This window comes from Fringilla coelebs (assembly GCF_963513975.1).
Source record: "Fringilla coelebs genome assembly, contig: SCAFFOLD_400, whole genome shotgun sequence".
NCBI classification, from domain to species: domain Eukaryota; kingdom Metazoa; phylum Chordata; class Aves; order Passeriformes; family Fringillidae; genus Fringilla; species Fringilla coelebs.
In genome coordinates this window covers 1-15,619 of record NW_028167324.1, presented here as the reverse complement: position 1 = coordinate 15,619, position 15,619 = coordinate 1, and the positions used below count along the sequence as shown (strand labels likewise).

The 15,619-nt window shown below is 63.0% G+C and overlaps 1 protein-coding gene across 1 annotated transcript; it reads right to left on the bottom strand.

Annotated features, from left to right (window-relative positions):
* Positions 1 to 882: 882 nt before the first annotated feature.
* On the bottom strand, positions 883 to 14,515 carry LOC311166012 (V-type proton ATPase subunit B, kidney isoform; the record flags this gene model as incomplete). The annotated part of the gene is made up of 13 exons (XM_084227504.1): positions 14,466 to 14,515; positions 12,841 to 12,939; positions 11,165 to 11,258; positions 8,842 to 8,919; positions 7,752 to 7,891; positions 6,504 to 6,605; positions 6,317 to 6,414; positions 5,232 to 5,355; positions 3,581 to 3,731; positions 2,825 to 2,907; positions 2,557 to 2,661; positions 1,127 to 1,256; positions 883 to 1,040 (listed from the first exon to the last, which is right to left on the bottom strand). Exons 2-13 carry the CDS (start codon positions 12,862 to 12,864, stop codon positions 883 to 885), a joined length of 1,287 nt encoding a protein of 428 aa, XP_084083630.1. The 5' UTR covers positions 12,865 to 12,939; positions 14,466 to 14,515.
* Positions 14,516 to 15,619: the final 1,104 nt, after the last annotated feature.

Below are 15,619 nucleotides of genomic sequence, written 5' to 3'. Positions count from 1 at the left end.
GCCAGGACTGTGGTGACACCAGGGGTGACAGTGGGGGACAGGACGGTCCCTGGCACCCCCAAGTGTCCCCTCTGCAGAGGGGGGGCACAGCCCAGGGGTCCCCAGTGTGGCACTGGGGACATCCCTTGACACAGGGTTCCTGGCTCCCACAATCCCTGATCCAGTGGGGAATGCACTCGGGAATCCGAATCCCAACCCCTTTTCCTGGGACAGGACCCTCTCCCCAGCCAATCCCCCATAGCTGAGGAGGGAAAACCTCCCCAGACCCCAAACCCCAGCCCCCAAACCCCACTGGTGACCCCCCAAAAATCTCCCAATCTTGAGGAGGGAAAATCCCCCAGACCCCAAACCCCAGCCCCCAAACCCCACTGGTGACCCCCCCAAATTTCCCCTACGAGGTTCCCCCTTACCCGTGAGATGTCCCCCAACTCCGTCCCCAACCCAGGCCATGCCTGGGTCCCCCCAAACCCCCGAGGTCTGGGGGTGCCTCCCTTTCCCCGGCGCTGCCTCCTCGATCCCCGGAGGGAAGTGAAACCACCCTCCCCTCCCTCTCCCCTCCCTCTCCCCTCCCTCTCCCCTCCCTCCTCCCGAGAGGCCCCGATCCCAACGGGGGGAAGCGAAACCCGCAGTAGGATGTTGGCATTTTCCACGGGGACTTTTCCCCTAAAACACAGAATTATGGGGTTTTGGGGAGCTGCAGCTCGGAGCGGGGTCAGGAACTGCTGCTCCAGGGGTGGGAATTCCACGGAAGGAAACGTCGGAGAACAGAAGGGTTTGGTGACCATGGTGGTTTATTTACCAATAAAAACCAAGAGATTTTCCCCGGTTTTAGGAAAGGGGGGTGTGATTGCAGGAGGAAGGGGGATTTGTGGGGCCGTGGGGTCACAGGGCCGTGCCCTGCTCGGGCGCCTTGGCCTCGCGGGGGTAGAACTCGGCCAGGATGCTCTCGGGGATGCGCTTGAGGAGCTGCTTGGGGAAGATGCGCAGGAGCTGCCAGCCGATGTCCAGCGACTCGAAAATGCTGCGGTTCTCGTAGGGACCTGCCGGCGGAGAGGGGAGGGGGGTCTGGGGCTGCTGCAGGGGCTCCCCCGGACCCCAAAGGGCTGGTTCGGGGCCGGAGGCTCACCCTGGGAGATGAAGTGCTTCTCGAACTTGTGCAGGAACTCCAGGTAGAGGAGGTCGTCGGCGGACAGGGCCTCCTCGCCCACCACGGCCTTCATGGCCTGCACGTCCTTCCCGATGGCGTAGCAGGCGTACTGCGGGATCCAGGGATTCCACCCGTGGATCGGGATGGGCACGGACCCCACAGCCCGGCCGGTGCCACCGAGGGACACCTCCCACCAGCTGGGTGGCTCAGAGATCCATCCCAGCCTGGCCTTGGGCACTGCCAGGGATCCAGGGGCAGCCACAGCAAATCTGGGAATTCCAGCCCAGCCCCTGCCCACCCTCCCAGCCAGCAATTCCTTGCCAAGATCCCAGCCCAATCTCCCCTTTCCCAGTGGGAGCCATTCCCTGACTCCTGTCCCTCTGTCCCTTGTCCCCAGTCCCTCTCCAGCTCTCCTGGAGCCCTTTTTGGGACTCTGAGGATTCCCTGGATTTTTCCCTTCTCCAGGGGAAAATTCCCAGCTCTCACAGAGCAAAAGAGCTCCACAATCCTGCAATGGTTTGAATTGGAAAAGACTTGAAATCCCATCCATTCCCACCCCATCCATGGCAGTGACACCTCCCACTATCCCAGATGGATCCAGCCTGGCCTTGGGCACTGCCAGGGATCCAGGGGCAGCCACAGCAAATCTGGGAATTCCAGCCCAGCCCCTGCCCACCCTCCCAGCCAGCAATTCCTTGCCAAGATCCCAGCCCAATCTCCCCTTTCCCAGTGGCAGCCATTCCCTGGCTCCTGTCCCTCTGTCCCTTGTCCCCAGTCCCTCTCCAGCTCTCCTGGAGCCCCTTTAGGGACCATGAGGATTCCTTGGATTTTTTTCTTCTCCAGGGGAACATTCCCAGCTCTCCCAGCCTGGCTGAGAATCCTGGAATGGGGCCTTAAATCCCATCCCCTTCCACCCCATCCATGTTTAGGGACATGTTCCCCTACCCCAGGTTGCTCCTGTCCAGCCCAGCCTGGACTTCCCAGGGATGTGGGGCAGCCCCAGCATTCCCGTGTGTCATCACTTTCCCTGGATTTTCCCCACATCCCAATAAATGCAGCTGAAGATTTGGGATTGAGAACATCCCATGCAGCTCAGTGGGATCCAATCCTGAATCATCCCAAAATCAGAGCTCCCCTCTGGAATCCCGTGGCCAATCCTGGCACTCTGAGCTCTTCCCTTCTCCAGGAGAACATTCCCAGCTCTCCCAGCCTGGCTCCAGAGCAGCTCCAGCCCCAGAGCATCTCCAGAACATCCTCTGGAATGGCTCCAGCAGCTCCACAGCCTCCTGAATTTGGGATCTGGGAGCAGGAGCAGCTCCACCTGTGGGGCCTCACCTGGGCCTCCCCGAAGAGGGGGACAGGAGGGCCCCGAAGTGACAAACGCCCCCCGAGTGTCCCCAAGCCCTCACCAGCTGGTTGGACACGTCCCCGTGGTCCTTCCTGGTCATTCCCTCTCCGATGGCCGATTTCATCAGCCGCGACAGGGACGGCAGAACGTTGATGGGGGGGTAAATCTGTAGGGTGGGAGCGACCCCAGTGTCCAGCCAGCCCTGGGGGACCCCACCCCTTCCCCCAGCACCCCCATCTCGGCGTTCCCGAGGGGTTTCCAGCACTGGATCCATCCCTGGATCCATCCTGGATCCATCCCTGGAGATGGGAGGGGGTTTGGGAAGGAACCTGGCGGTTGTGGAGCTGCCGGTCCACGTAGATCTGGCCCTCGGTGATGAAGCCCGTCAGGTCGGGGATGGGGTGGGTGATGTCTGGGGTGGGGGACAAAGGGGTGGTGAGACCCCCAAGCGGGGCTGGACACGGGACACTGCTGTGTGACATCTGTGGGGTCACTGGGGCAGCACAGCCTCCACTGGGGTCAGCAGGGGGGGTCTCAGTGTCACCTCCCTTGTCCTGGAGCTGGGGACCCCAAATGGGAGGAGATGGGGTGGTTGGGATGGCACAGAGGGGCTTTGATGCCACCGCCTTGTCCCTGAGTGACCTCACATGGGAGGGGATGGGGGTGGCATGGATGGCACAGAGGGGTCTCAGTGTCACCTCCCTTGCCCTGGAGTGACCCCAAATGGGAGGGGATGGGGGTGGCTTGGGTGGCACAGAGGGGTCTCAGTGTCACCTCCCTGTCCTGGAATTGGGACCCTCAGTGGGAGGGGTTGGGGATTGTTGGGGTGGCACAGATGGGTTTTGGTGTCCCCTCCTTGTCCTGAAGCTGAGGACCCCAAACAGGAGGTGTTGAAGGGCTGTTGAGGACATGGGGAACTCTCAGACCCTAAATCCCCCCAGCAGCGCCACCGCCCCAGGAGCTCCCCAAAACTGGGTAAAACCAGCCCAATTTGGGATTTCCCACCCCTGCGATTTCCCGGAGTGGGGAAATCCCGCTCCCCCACGGTGTTCCCGTCCCCTCCCGGTGTTCCCGGCCCTGCTGACCATCGTTGGGCATGGTGAGGATGGGGATCTGGGTGATGGAGCCGTTCCTGCCCTCCACGCGCCCGGCGCGCTCGTAGATGGTGGCCAGGTCCGTGTACATGTAGCCAGGGAAGCCGCGGCGGCCCGGCACCTCCTCCCTGGCTGCGGACACCTGCGGGGTTGGGGGGCTCAGAGCACCCCAAACACCCCAAAATCCGCGGGAGGCACGAGGGACGCGAGTGTCCTGAGCATCCCAGGCGTGCTAGGTGCCCCAAACACCCCAAAAAACTCAAAACCCCTAAAAACCATGGGAACCCCAGATGTTCTTGTCAACCTTGATCACCCCAAACTTCCCAAGGACCCTGGGAACCCCAGATGTCGTTGTGACCCTGAGCACCCCGGGTACCCCAAAGACCCCAAACACCCCAAAAACCACAGGAGGCACAAGGGACACCAGTGTCCTGAGCAGCCCAGACCCCCCCAAAACCCCCAAGTGTGCTGGCTATCCCAAAGACCCCAAAAAACTCAAGGATTGTGGAAACTCCAGGTATGATGGATATCCCAGACACCCCAAACACCCCAAGAAGCCTGGGAACCCCAGGTGTGCTGGTGCCCTAAGCACCCCAGACACCCCAAACCCCTCAAAACCCCCAAAGCCCCAAAAACCGTGGGAATCCCAGCTGTCCTTGTCACCCTGAGCACCCCAAAGCCCCCAAGGACCCTGGGCTGTCCTTGTCACCCTGGGTCCCACAAGCACCCTGGGATCCCCAGCTGTCCTTGTCACCTTGAGCACCCCCAACTCTCCAAGGACCCTGGGCTGTCCTTGTCACCTTGAGCCCCCCAGGTACCCCAAGGACCCTGTTGCCTCCAGCTGTCCTTGTCACCCTGGGCACCCTAAAGTCTTCAAGGACTCTGGGCTGTCCTTGTCACTCCAAAACCCCCAAGAACCCTAAACACCTCCAGCTGTCCTTGTCACCCTGGACACCCCAAACTCCCCAAGGACTCTGGGACCCCCAGCTGTCCTTGTCACCCTGGGCACCCCAAACACCCCAAGGACCCTGGGCTGTCCTTGTCACCCTGGGCACCCCAAGGACCCTGGGATCCCCAGCTGTCCTTGTCACCCTGAGCACCCCAAACTCCCCAAGGACTCTGGGCTGTCCTTGTCACCTCAAACCCCCCAGGTACCCTGTTGCCCCCAGCTGTCCTTGTCACCCTGGTCCCCCCAAAGTCTTCAAGGACTCTGGGCTGTCCTTGTCACCCTGGGCACCCCAAACTCCCCAAGGACCCTGAGCTGTCCTTGTCACCCCAGGCACCCCAAGGACCCTGGGCTGTCCTTGTCACCCCAGGCACCCCAAGGACCCTGGGCTGTCCTTGTCACCCTGGGCACCCCGAGGACCCTGGGCTGTCCTTGTCACCCTGGGTCCCCCAAGTACCCTGGGACTGCCAGCTGTCCTTGTCACCCTGGGCCCCCCAAACTCCCCGAGGACCCTGGGCTGTCCTTGTCACCCTGGGCCCCCCAAACTCCCCGAGGACCCTGGGCTGTCCTTGTCACCCTGGGCACCCCAAACTCCCTGAGGACCCTGGGCTGTCCTTGTCACCCCGGGCACCCCGAGGACCCTGGGCTGTCCCTGTCACCCTGGTCCCCCAGACCCCGCGGCCGCCCCGCGCTGACCTCGCGGAGGGCCTCGGCGTAGGAGCTCATGTCGGTCAGGATGACCAGCACGTGCTTCTCGCACTGGTACGCCAGGAACTCGGCCGTGGTCAGCGCCAGCCGCGGCGTGATGATCCTCTCGATCCTGTGGGACGCCCCCAATTAGCGCGATTAGGCTAATTAGCCCCTGCAGGGCAGGTTGGGGGTGCCAGGAGGGCGTGCAGAAGAGCCCAGCCTGGTGTGTGGGGTGGGGTTCCCACGGTGCAGGGGGAATCCCGGAGTTTTGGGGACCCCACGCAGGGTGGGGCACTGGGGAACCCCAGGGGGGGTCAGGAGAGCACCCCCAAAGTGATCCGGGTGGAATTAGGGGGTCCTGGTGGGGGAGAGGGAGAGGAAGGAGAGGGAGGAGAGGGAGAGGGAGGAAAGGGAAAGGGGAAAGGGAGAGGGAGAGGAGAGAAGGAGAAGGAAAATGGAGGAGAAAATGGAGGAGGAGGAAAAAGAGGGAGAAAGAAGGAGAAGGAGAAGGAGAAGGAGAAGGAGAAGGAGAAGGAGAAGGAGAAGGAGAAGGAGAAGGAGAAGGAGAAGGAGAAGGAGAAGGAGAAGGAGAAGGAGAAGGAGAAGGAGAAGGAGAAGGAGAAGGAGAAGGAGAAGGAAGAAAATGGAGATAAAAGAAAGATAAAAAAGGAAAAAGGAGAAAGGAAGAGGAGAGAGAAGAGAAAAGGAAAAGGAGATGGGGAATAGGAGAAAGGAAAAGAATAAGAAAGGAAGGAGGAGGAGAAGGAAGAAGGAAAAGAGGGAGAAGGAGAAGGAAGAAGGAGAAAGGAAAAGGAAAAAGAAAATAAGAGAGGAAGGGGAAGGGAAACTGAGAAGGGAACAGGAGAAGGGAAAAGAGAGAGGGAAAAGGAGAAGGGAAAAGAAGGGAAAAGGAGAAGGGGAAAGAAGGGAAAAGGAGAAGGGAAAAGAGAGAGGGAAGACAAGGAGGAGGAAGGAGAAAGAGAAAGGAGGAGGAGGAAGAAGGAAGAATGAAGAGAAAAAAGAGGGAGAGAAAAGGAGGAGGAGGAGGGAGAAGGAGAGGAAGAGGAGGAGGAGGCAGGGCTGTGCCTCACGTGGGGTCGTTGGCCAGGTTGAGGAAGAGGCAGACGTTCTCCATGGAGCCGTTCTGCTCGAAGTCCGACTTGAAGAACCGCGCGGTCTCCATGTTCACCTGTGGCGGGTGTGACACGCCGTCAGCGGGTGGGGACACGGGGACACGGGGACACGGGGACTGGGGTCACCTGGGACGTCCTGACTCACCCCCATGGCCGCAAAGACGATGGCGAAGTTGTCCTCATGGAAATCCACCACGTCCTTGGACTTCTTCACCAGCCCGGCCTGGCGGCAGATCTGCGCTGCGATCTGCGGGAGGGGACAGGGACAGGGGTGGCAGCAGGGACACCCTGGAGCGGCCATGGCCCCTGTGGGACCGGGACATGGCCCCACGGTCGGGGCCAGCAGGGTGTGCCCCTCTTCTGCGTCCTGCCTTGTCTGTGGCCACTCTTGGCTGGTCTGGGATGATTCCCATCCCATCCAACGGATCCCATCCCGTCCCAATCCTCTCCTATCCCATGGATCCCATCCCATGCCGTGGATCCCATCCCGTCCCAATCCTCTCCTATCCCATGGATCCCATCCCATCTCCCAGGGATCCCATCCCATCCCAATACCATCCCATGGATCCCACCTCATCCTGTCCCATCCCATGGATCCCATCCCGTCCCATCCCATCCCATGGATCCCATCCCACGGATCCCATTCCATACCAATCCTCTCCTATCCCATGGATCCCGTCCCATCCCATCTCCCATGGATCCCATCCCATCTCCCATGGATCCCATCCCAATACCATCCCATAGCATGGATCCCACCCCATCCTATCCTATGCCATGGATCTCATCCTATGCCATCCCATCCCATGGATCCCATCCCATCCTATCCCATCCCATGGATCCCATCCTATCCCATCCCATGGATCCCATCCTATGCCATCCCATCCCATGGATCCCATCCCATCCTATCCCATCCCATGGATCCCATCCCATCCTATCCCATCCCATGGATCCCATCCCATCCTATCCCATCCCATGGATCCCATCCCATGCTATCCCATCCCATGGATTCCATCCCATCCCATCCCATCCCATCCCATCCCATCCCATCCCATCCCATCCCATCCCATCCCATCCCATCCCATCCCATCCCATCCCATCCCATCCCATCCCATCCCATGGATCCCATCCCATCCCATCCCAATCCCAATCCCATCCCATCCCCCTCTGGAATTTCCAGCCCCTCCTGCTCCGTCCCACACTCATGGGGGACATGAGAAGAGTCTGGAGCTCCCCAGTCCCTGGATTTAGGGACCCTAAACCAGCCCAGATCCCCCCGCACAGTGATTGCCGCGCCGACAGGGAAACTGAGGCACGAGCTGACGACAGCTTCCCGACTCCAGGAGCAGGGATCTGACCTTGCCAGCCCCTCCACCCTCCTCTCCTGCAATCCCACCTCGTTGTGGGGCAGCCCGGCGGCCGAGAAGATGGGGATTTTCTGTCCGCGGGCGATGCTGTTCATGACGTCGATGGGAGAGATCCCGGTCTGGATCATCTCCTCGGGATAGATCCGCCCGTGCGGGTTGATGGGCTGGCCTGGAGCGGGAAAAGGAGGGATCATGGAATGGTGGGGCTGGAGGGGGCCTTGAAGCCATCCGGTCCCACCCAGGGACCATTCCCAGTATCCCGGGGTGCTCCAAGCCCTGTCCAGCCTGGCCTTGGACGCTTGCAGGGATGGGGGGAGGATGCAGGGATGGCCCTGGATGGTGGAAAAACTGGGAAAGAATTCCAGAGATGAGCAGGGAGCAGCTCTGGGGAGGGACAGGAACCATCACAGTGCCTGGACACCCTCCTGGAGCAACCCGGTTGGGAGGGAGGGAGGGATGGATGGAGGGATGGATGGATGGATGGATGGATGGAGGGATAGATGGATGGATGATGGAGGGATGGAGGGATAGAGGGATGGAGGGATGGAGGGATGGATGGAAGGATGGATGGATGGATGGATGGATGGATGGATGGATGGATGGAAGGATGGATGGATGGATGGATGGATGGATGGATGGATGGATGGATGGACGGATGGAGGGACGGATGGATGGATGATGGATGGATGGATGGATGGATGGATGGATGGATGGATGGATGGATGGATGGAGGGATGGAGGGATGGAGGGATGGATGGATGGAGGGATGGAGGGATGGAGGGATGGAGGGATGGATGGATGGATGGAGGGATGAAGGGATGAAGGGATGGATGGATGGATGATGGATGGATGGATGATGGATGGATGGATGGATGGATGGATGGATGGATGGATGGATGGAAGGATGGGTGGAGGGATGGAGGGATCCATGTAAGGATGCAGGGATGTGGTGACACCCCCAGGGCACAGTGACACCACCAGGGCATGGTGACACCACCAGGGCACGGTGACACCACAGGGCACAGTGACACCACAGTGACACCATCAGGACACGTGCCACCCCCAATTCCAGGCCATCCCCAAGCCCCTCCCGCGGTCCCGCCCAGCCGGAGCCGTCACCGTTGATGTCCAGGAAGTCCTCGGCCATCACCGGGGGGCCGCTGTCGATGGGTTTGGCGGAGCCGTTGAACACTCGGCCTGTGGGGACACAGGGACTGTCCCTGCCCGAGGCCACCAGCCGGGGGTGGCACCTGCCGGTCCCATGGCCCTGGGGCACGGTCCCCACCCCGATGCCAGCACACACCTCCCACCCCAGAGGGGACACAGGGACCGGGGGCTGTGGGGCAGGAAGTGTCACCTGCAGGCTGGGTGACACCGCAGCTCCTGCGGCAGGAAGATGCCAGCATGTGGGGAAAAGACCCCCATGTCCCCACCCTGTCCCCAGCCACCCCCACAACCCTGTCCCTGTGTCCCCATGCCCATGGCCACCCCTGCCACCTCCCTGTTAGGGTCCTGGGTTCCCAGGCAGGGGAGTGACACTGTGACCCCCATACAGGCACAGGGGACAGGACCTTGTCCCCATCATCCTGTCCCCGTGTCCCCATGTCCCCATCACCCCCATCACTCTGTCCCCATGTCCCCATCACCCCCGTCACTCTGTCCCCGTGTCCCCATGTCCCAATGTCCCCCATCACCCTGTCCCCATGTCCCCACGTCCCCATCACCCCCATCACTCTGTCCCTGTGTCCCCATCACCCCTTTTACCCTGTCCCTGTGTCCCCATCACCCCCGTCACTCTGTCCCCGTATCCCCATGTCCTCATCACCCTGTCCCCGTGTCCCAATGTCCCCCATCACCCTGTCCCCATGTCCCCATCACCCCCATCACTCTATAACTGTGTCCCCATGTCCCCATCACCCCCACCACCCCGTCCCCATGTCCCCATCACCCCATCACCCTGTCCCTGTGTCCCCATGTCCCCATCCCTCTGTCCCTGTGTCCCCATCACCCCCACCACCCCATCCCCGTGTCCCCATGTCCCCAGTCACTCCCCTCTCACAGTCCCCAGTTCAGTGGGGTGACACCAACCTCCCCCAAACCGTCCCCAGGGAGGGGACACGGCCTCACCGCTCCCTCTCAGCCTCATCGACCGTCTCGGAGCCGCGGTGGCATCGATCGCGACAAAGCCACGGTTCCCTGACCTCGCCTCCGTGGCTGCCGTCCCCTCCCCGCCCCCCCTGCCCCCCACGGGACACGGTGGCGGTGCGGGGACACGTCAGCGGTGTCACAGCGCATCAGGGTGATGGCAGCGCCGAGCGCCGAGCACGAAAGGTCAGCGGCCACGGCAGCGGCGACTCCCGGGGGACACCGAGAGCGGCAGGGGGGCGACACCGGGGGGGCTCCCCCGCCCCTGCCCTTTGCCGGAGCGGGCGGGATCGCGGCGGACACGCGGCCCCCGTGGGTGGGGGGGACAGCGCAGGGACAGGGCCACCCCCCGACCCGACCCCGAGTGACCCCCGGGGGGGTTTGGGGGGCTCGGGGGACGTGAGGGGACAGGGGGGGCTCAGAGCTGGATCTGGTCGGGGGGGGAAGGGACCTTAAATCCCGTCGATGTCACCTCCCTGCCGTGGGGACACCTCCCACTGTGCCAGGTGGCTTGGGGTGCTGTCCAGGCTGGCCTGGGACACCGGCAGGGGTGAGGTGACGTTTTCAGCGATGGGGTGACACTTATAGGGATGGGGTGACACCTCCAGGGATGCGGTGACACTAACGGGGATGCGGTGACACCACCAGGGATAGGGTGACGCCTCCAGGATCGGGGTGACACCGTCAGGGGCAGGGTGGCATTGCCAGGGATAGGGTGACACCTCCAGGGTTGGGGTGACACCTCGAGGGACAGGGTGACACCTCCAGGGTTGGGGTAACGCTTCCAGGGGTGCAGTGACACTTCCAGGGACGCGGTGACACCGCTAGGGATAGGGCGACACCTCCAAGGATGCGGTGGCACCGTCAGGGACAGGGTGATGCTTTCAGGGATGGGGTGACACCGCCAGGAACGGGGTGACACCGCCAGGGACAGGGTGACACCGCCAGGGATGCGGTGACACTTCCAGAGATGGGGTGACACTTTCAGGAACGGGGTGACACCCCCAGGGATAGGGTGACACCCCCAAGGTTGGGGTGACACCGCCAGGGACAGGGTGACACCGCCAGGGACGGGGTGACGCTTTCAGGAACCCGGTGCCACCTCACCTGGAATCCTTTCCCCGCCCACCCCACGCGTTTCCCGGGATTGCCTCACAGGGGACGCGGGGACGGGTCCCGCCCTGTCCCAGGTGAGTGTCACAGCTCGGAGGTGACTCAGGGACGTTCTCACCCCCAGAGTGAACCCCAAACCCCCAACCCCGCCCCAGATTTCGGTGCCAGCCGCGCCCGGTCTCACCCAGCATGTCCTCGGACACCGGCGTGCGCAGGATGTCCCCCGTGAACTCGCAGGTTGTCGCCTTGGCATCGATGCCCGATGTGCCCTCAAACACCTGCGGAGTGCCCGGGGAGGGCAATTAACGAGGATTAATTAAAGCTTTGGGGGGTGTCAGGTGACCCGCGCTCACCCCGAGCCCCCCGGGAGGGGACATAAAAGAAGGGACAAGGTTTGGGGTTAAAAAACCCTCTTGAGGGGCTTTGGGGGGATTTTTTGGGGCCGGACCGTGAACGCCGCGCCCGCGGGAAAAGCCTTTTGATCCCGATAATATTTGACATCATTTGCGTTAATTAACCCCCGGCTCGCCGCTTTAATTAGAGCCGGGTGGCCCCCGGGAGCAGGGGGATCTGGGGACGGTGACAGGTGACACTCGGAGCCCCCCAGGTGGGTGCGGGGGCTGTGGGTCACCCCCAACAACGCCGAGGCTGCAAAAATCCCCTTTTCTCCCTTTTTTTCCTTCTTTTTATCCCTTTCCCCCCCCTGTTTCCCCCCTGCCCGAGCCTGACTCCCTAATAGGATTAAAAGGGCATCCCCGAGGCACAGGTGGCATCAGAGCGGCGATTTGGGGGCAGCTGCGCCGCCCCCCGGGCCCCCGCGGGGCGATCTGGGGGGGATCCGGGCTAATTAGGAGCGATTTGACCCCAAACAGCCCCAGGGTTGGTGGCTCTGGGGACACTCCTGTGGCCGCTGCTGTCCCAGGGTTGGTGGCTCTGGGGACACCCTGGCGACCCCTGCTGTCTCAGGGTTGGTGGCTCTGGGGACACCCCGGTGGCCGCTGCTGTCCCAGGGTTGGTGGCTTTGGGGACGATGGTCCGGCTGTCCCAGGGTTGGTGACTTTGGGGACACTCCGGCCAGGGCTGGTGGCTTAGGGGACACCCTGGCGGCCCTTGGTATCCCGGGGCTGGTGGCTTTGGGGACGATGGCCTGGCTGTCCCAGGGTTGGTGGCTCTGGGGACACCCTGGCAGTCCCTGTTGCCCCAGGGTTGGTGGCTCTGGGGACACCCAGGGTTGGTGGCTCTGGGGTGGTGTCAGTGCGGTCCCGGGATTGGGGCGGGGGGGGCCGTGTTGCGTTTGTGGGGTGAAGGGTGGGGACACGGCCTGTCCCAGGACACCCCTGGCCACCCCAGGACACTCCTGGCCATCCCATGACATCACTACCAGTCCCAGGACACTGTCCCCTGTCCCAGGACACTGTCCATCACAGGACCCCACTATCTGTCCAAGGACACTGTCACCTGTCCCACCACACTGGCCATCCCAGGACACCCCTGGCCATCCCAGGACATTGTCACCTGTCCCACCACCCTGGCCATCCCAAGACGCCAGTCCCGCCTCTAAAGGGGACACGAGCCCGACAGCCACCACTGGAGGGGGACAGAGCCCGGGACAGGGACCCGGGACAGGGACAGAGCTCCGGGACAGGGACGTGGGACAGGGACAGAGCCTTGGGTCGTGTAGCCCCCGCGTGGCGGTGTCGCCGTGTCCCCGCGTGGCGGTGTCGCCGTGTCCCCGCGTGGCGGTGTCCCCGTGTGGCGGTGTCGCCGTGTCCCCGCGTGGCGGTGTCGCCGTGTGGCGGTGTCGCCGTGTCCCCGCGGTGTCGCCGTGTCCCCGCGGTGTCGCCGTGTCCCCGCGCTCACCTGCACGATGGCCTTGGCGCCCATCACCTCCAGCACCTGCCCGCTGCGGGTGGTGCCGTTGGGCAGGGTGAAGTTCACGATCTCGGCGTACTGGGCGAACTGTGGGGACAGCGACACGGGCAAATGTGGCGGCGGTGTCCCCTCTGTCCCCTCAGCCCGGCCCTGCCACCCCAGCCCCGCCTGCTCTGCTGGTGCTGCCTCAGTTTCCCCTCCTTTGGTCCTGAAGCCGCCAAACTCTGAGGGGGGACGCACCGGGCAGCAAAGGGGTGGCGGGGGGATGGCGCTGCCTGTCCCTGTCACTGTCCCGTCCTGGAGCTGCCCCCGGGCTGTGGCACTGCTCCGTGCCTCAGTTTCCCCGATGTCGAGGGGATTTTCCACTCCCGACTTCCGCTGTCACAGCCAGAGCCACCAGGCTGCCACCACCTCCGAGGTGTCCCCGTGAGGCACGAGTGGCACTCATGGGGACACCGCGGGGTGCACGGAGGGGACGTTTGTGTTGAGGGGACACGTCCTGCTCTGGGGACAATGGCCGATGTCGCTGCTGCCCAGCACGCTCAGGGCTCTCCTCCTCCCGCTTTGATTGAGCCGATTAATTAATAAATGGCAGGGCCATGGAAATGCGACATCGGGTGACAAAACCCTCTGGGCGTTACCCAGGTGGCCCCAGCCCAACCAGGAGAGCGGGACAAGGGACAAGGAAGGTGACAGCAAGGGGACACGGGGGGTGTGGAGTGGCCCCGCTCGGAGCAGGGTCCCTGTGGGAGATGGGGCTTGGGCAGGGGACAGGGGACAAGGGACAGAGCTGGGAAAGGGGACAGGGGATGGGGTACAGGGGACAACGGACAGAGCTGGGAAAGGGGACAGGGGACAAGGGACAGAGCTGGGAAAGGGGACAGGGGATGGGGGACAGGGGACAAAGGACAGAGCTGGGAAAGGGGACAGGGAATGGGGGACAGGGGACAAGGGACAGAGCTGGGAAAGGGGACAGGGGATGGGGGACAGGGGACAAGGGACAGAGCTGGGAAAGGGGACAGGGGATGGGGTACAGGGGACAACGGACAGAGCTGGGAAAGGGGACAGGGGACAACGGACAGGAGCCAGAGCTAGGTCTGGGACACAGGGGACAGGGCACAAGGACACAGGGGACAGGGACTGAGCTCGGGCAGGGACACGGGACAGGGGTGACAGGGTGCCCGGACCGAGCGCACACGCGTCCCACGGAATGTCCCCAGTGTCCCCCGTGTCGGCGCACACGCCACCAGCGCAGGGACACGGGGACACGGGGACAGGGGGACACGGGGACAGGGGGACATGGGACACGCCACCCCCGCGCGCAGGCGGGGACAGGGCTCTGCTGCCGAGCGCGTCCAGAGGAGGGAGCTCGGACCCCGGAGAGGAGGGGACAGCCCTGGGGACAGCCCAGGGGACAAGGGACAGGAGGGATGGCACAGGGAAAGGGGACAGCCAGGGGACAGCCCAGGGGACGGGAGGGGGGGGACAGAGGACAGGTGACAGGTGACAGGGGACTGGGGACTCACTCCCCCCATTGCACCCTCAGCTCTGGGGTCCCCACGCAGCCCCAGGTGCCACCACCACGCTGTCCCCGTGTCACCGCAGGGTCCTACCTTGACGTTGTCCAGCACCACCAGTGGCCCGTTGACCCCGCACACCGTCCTGTAGGCTGGGGAGGGGACACCGTCAGTCCCCAGCGCCACCCGGGCAGTGCCACCCCCACACCCTGTCCCTCCCTGTGTCCCTTTCGCTGTCCCGGTGACACCCCGGGTGACCGGTGGTGGCCCAGCTGGACACTCCGTCCTGCAGGAAATGTCACCCAGCGGCACTCGGGGGTTGTGTCACCTCTGGAAGTGTCCCCAAGTGCCCGGCAGGGATGGCACCGCTGGGAACGCCACCAGGGCCAGCAGGGAAGTGTCCCCTTGTCCCCTCCCAGTGGCGCCTTGCCCGAGGATCCTGCCTGGCCCGGGGGGACGCGGTGACACTTCCCAAAGACCCCGCGGGGCTGGGGGACCCTGGTGGCCCTGGGGACACCTCGGGGGTGACATTGGGATGGGGAAAGGAGGGTGTGACCCCGCGGGGACAGCCCTGGCACAGGGGACAAGGGGGACAAACGGGGCGATGAAGCTGGGTGGGAACACAGGGAGAGAGAGAGAGAGAGCGGATCCCGGGAGCACCGGGATGGGGATCCTGGGAATGCCGGGGTTGGGATGGGATCATGGGAATAATGGGATTGGGATTTCTGGGAATGCCAGGGATTGGGATGGGATCCTGGGAATGCCGGGGTTGGGATTGGATCCTCGGAATGCTGGGACTAGGACGGAATCCTGGGAGCCCTGTGATTGGGATCGGATCCCGGGAATTCCAGGGATTTGGATCAGATCCTGGGAATGCAGGGGTTGGGATGGGATCCTGGGAATAATGGGATTGGGATGAGATTGTGGGAATGCCAGGATTGGGATTGGGTCCTAGGAATGCCGGGATTGGGATTGGATCCTGGGAATGCTGGGTTTGGGATGGGATCCTGGGAATGCCGGGGTTGGGATGGGATCCTGGGAATTCCAGGGATTTGGATTCCCCAGAATTCCAGGGATTGGGATTGGATCCTGGAATGCCGGGGTTGGGATCAGATCCCGGGAATGCCGGGGATTTGGATCGGATCCTGGGAATGCCGGGGTTGGGATCGGCTCCCAGGAATGATGGGACTGGGATGGCATCCCGGGAGCGCCGGGTTAGGATCAGATCCCGGGAGCGCCAGGATTGGGAT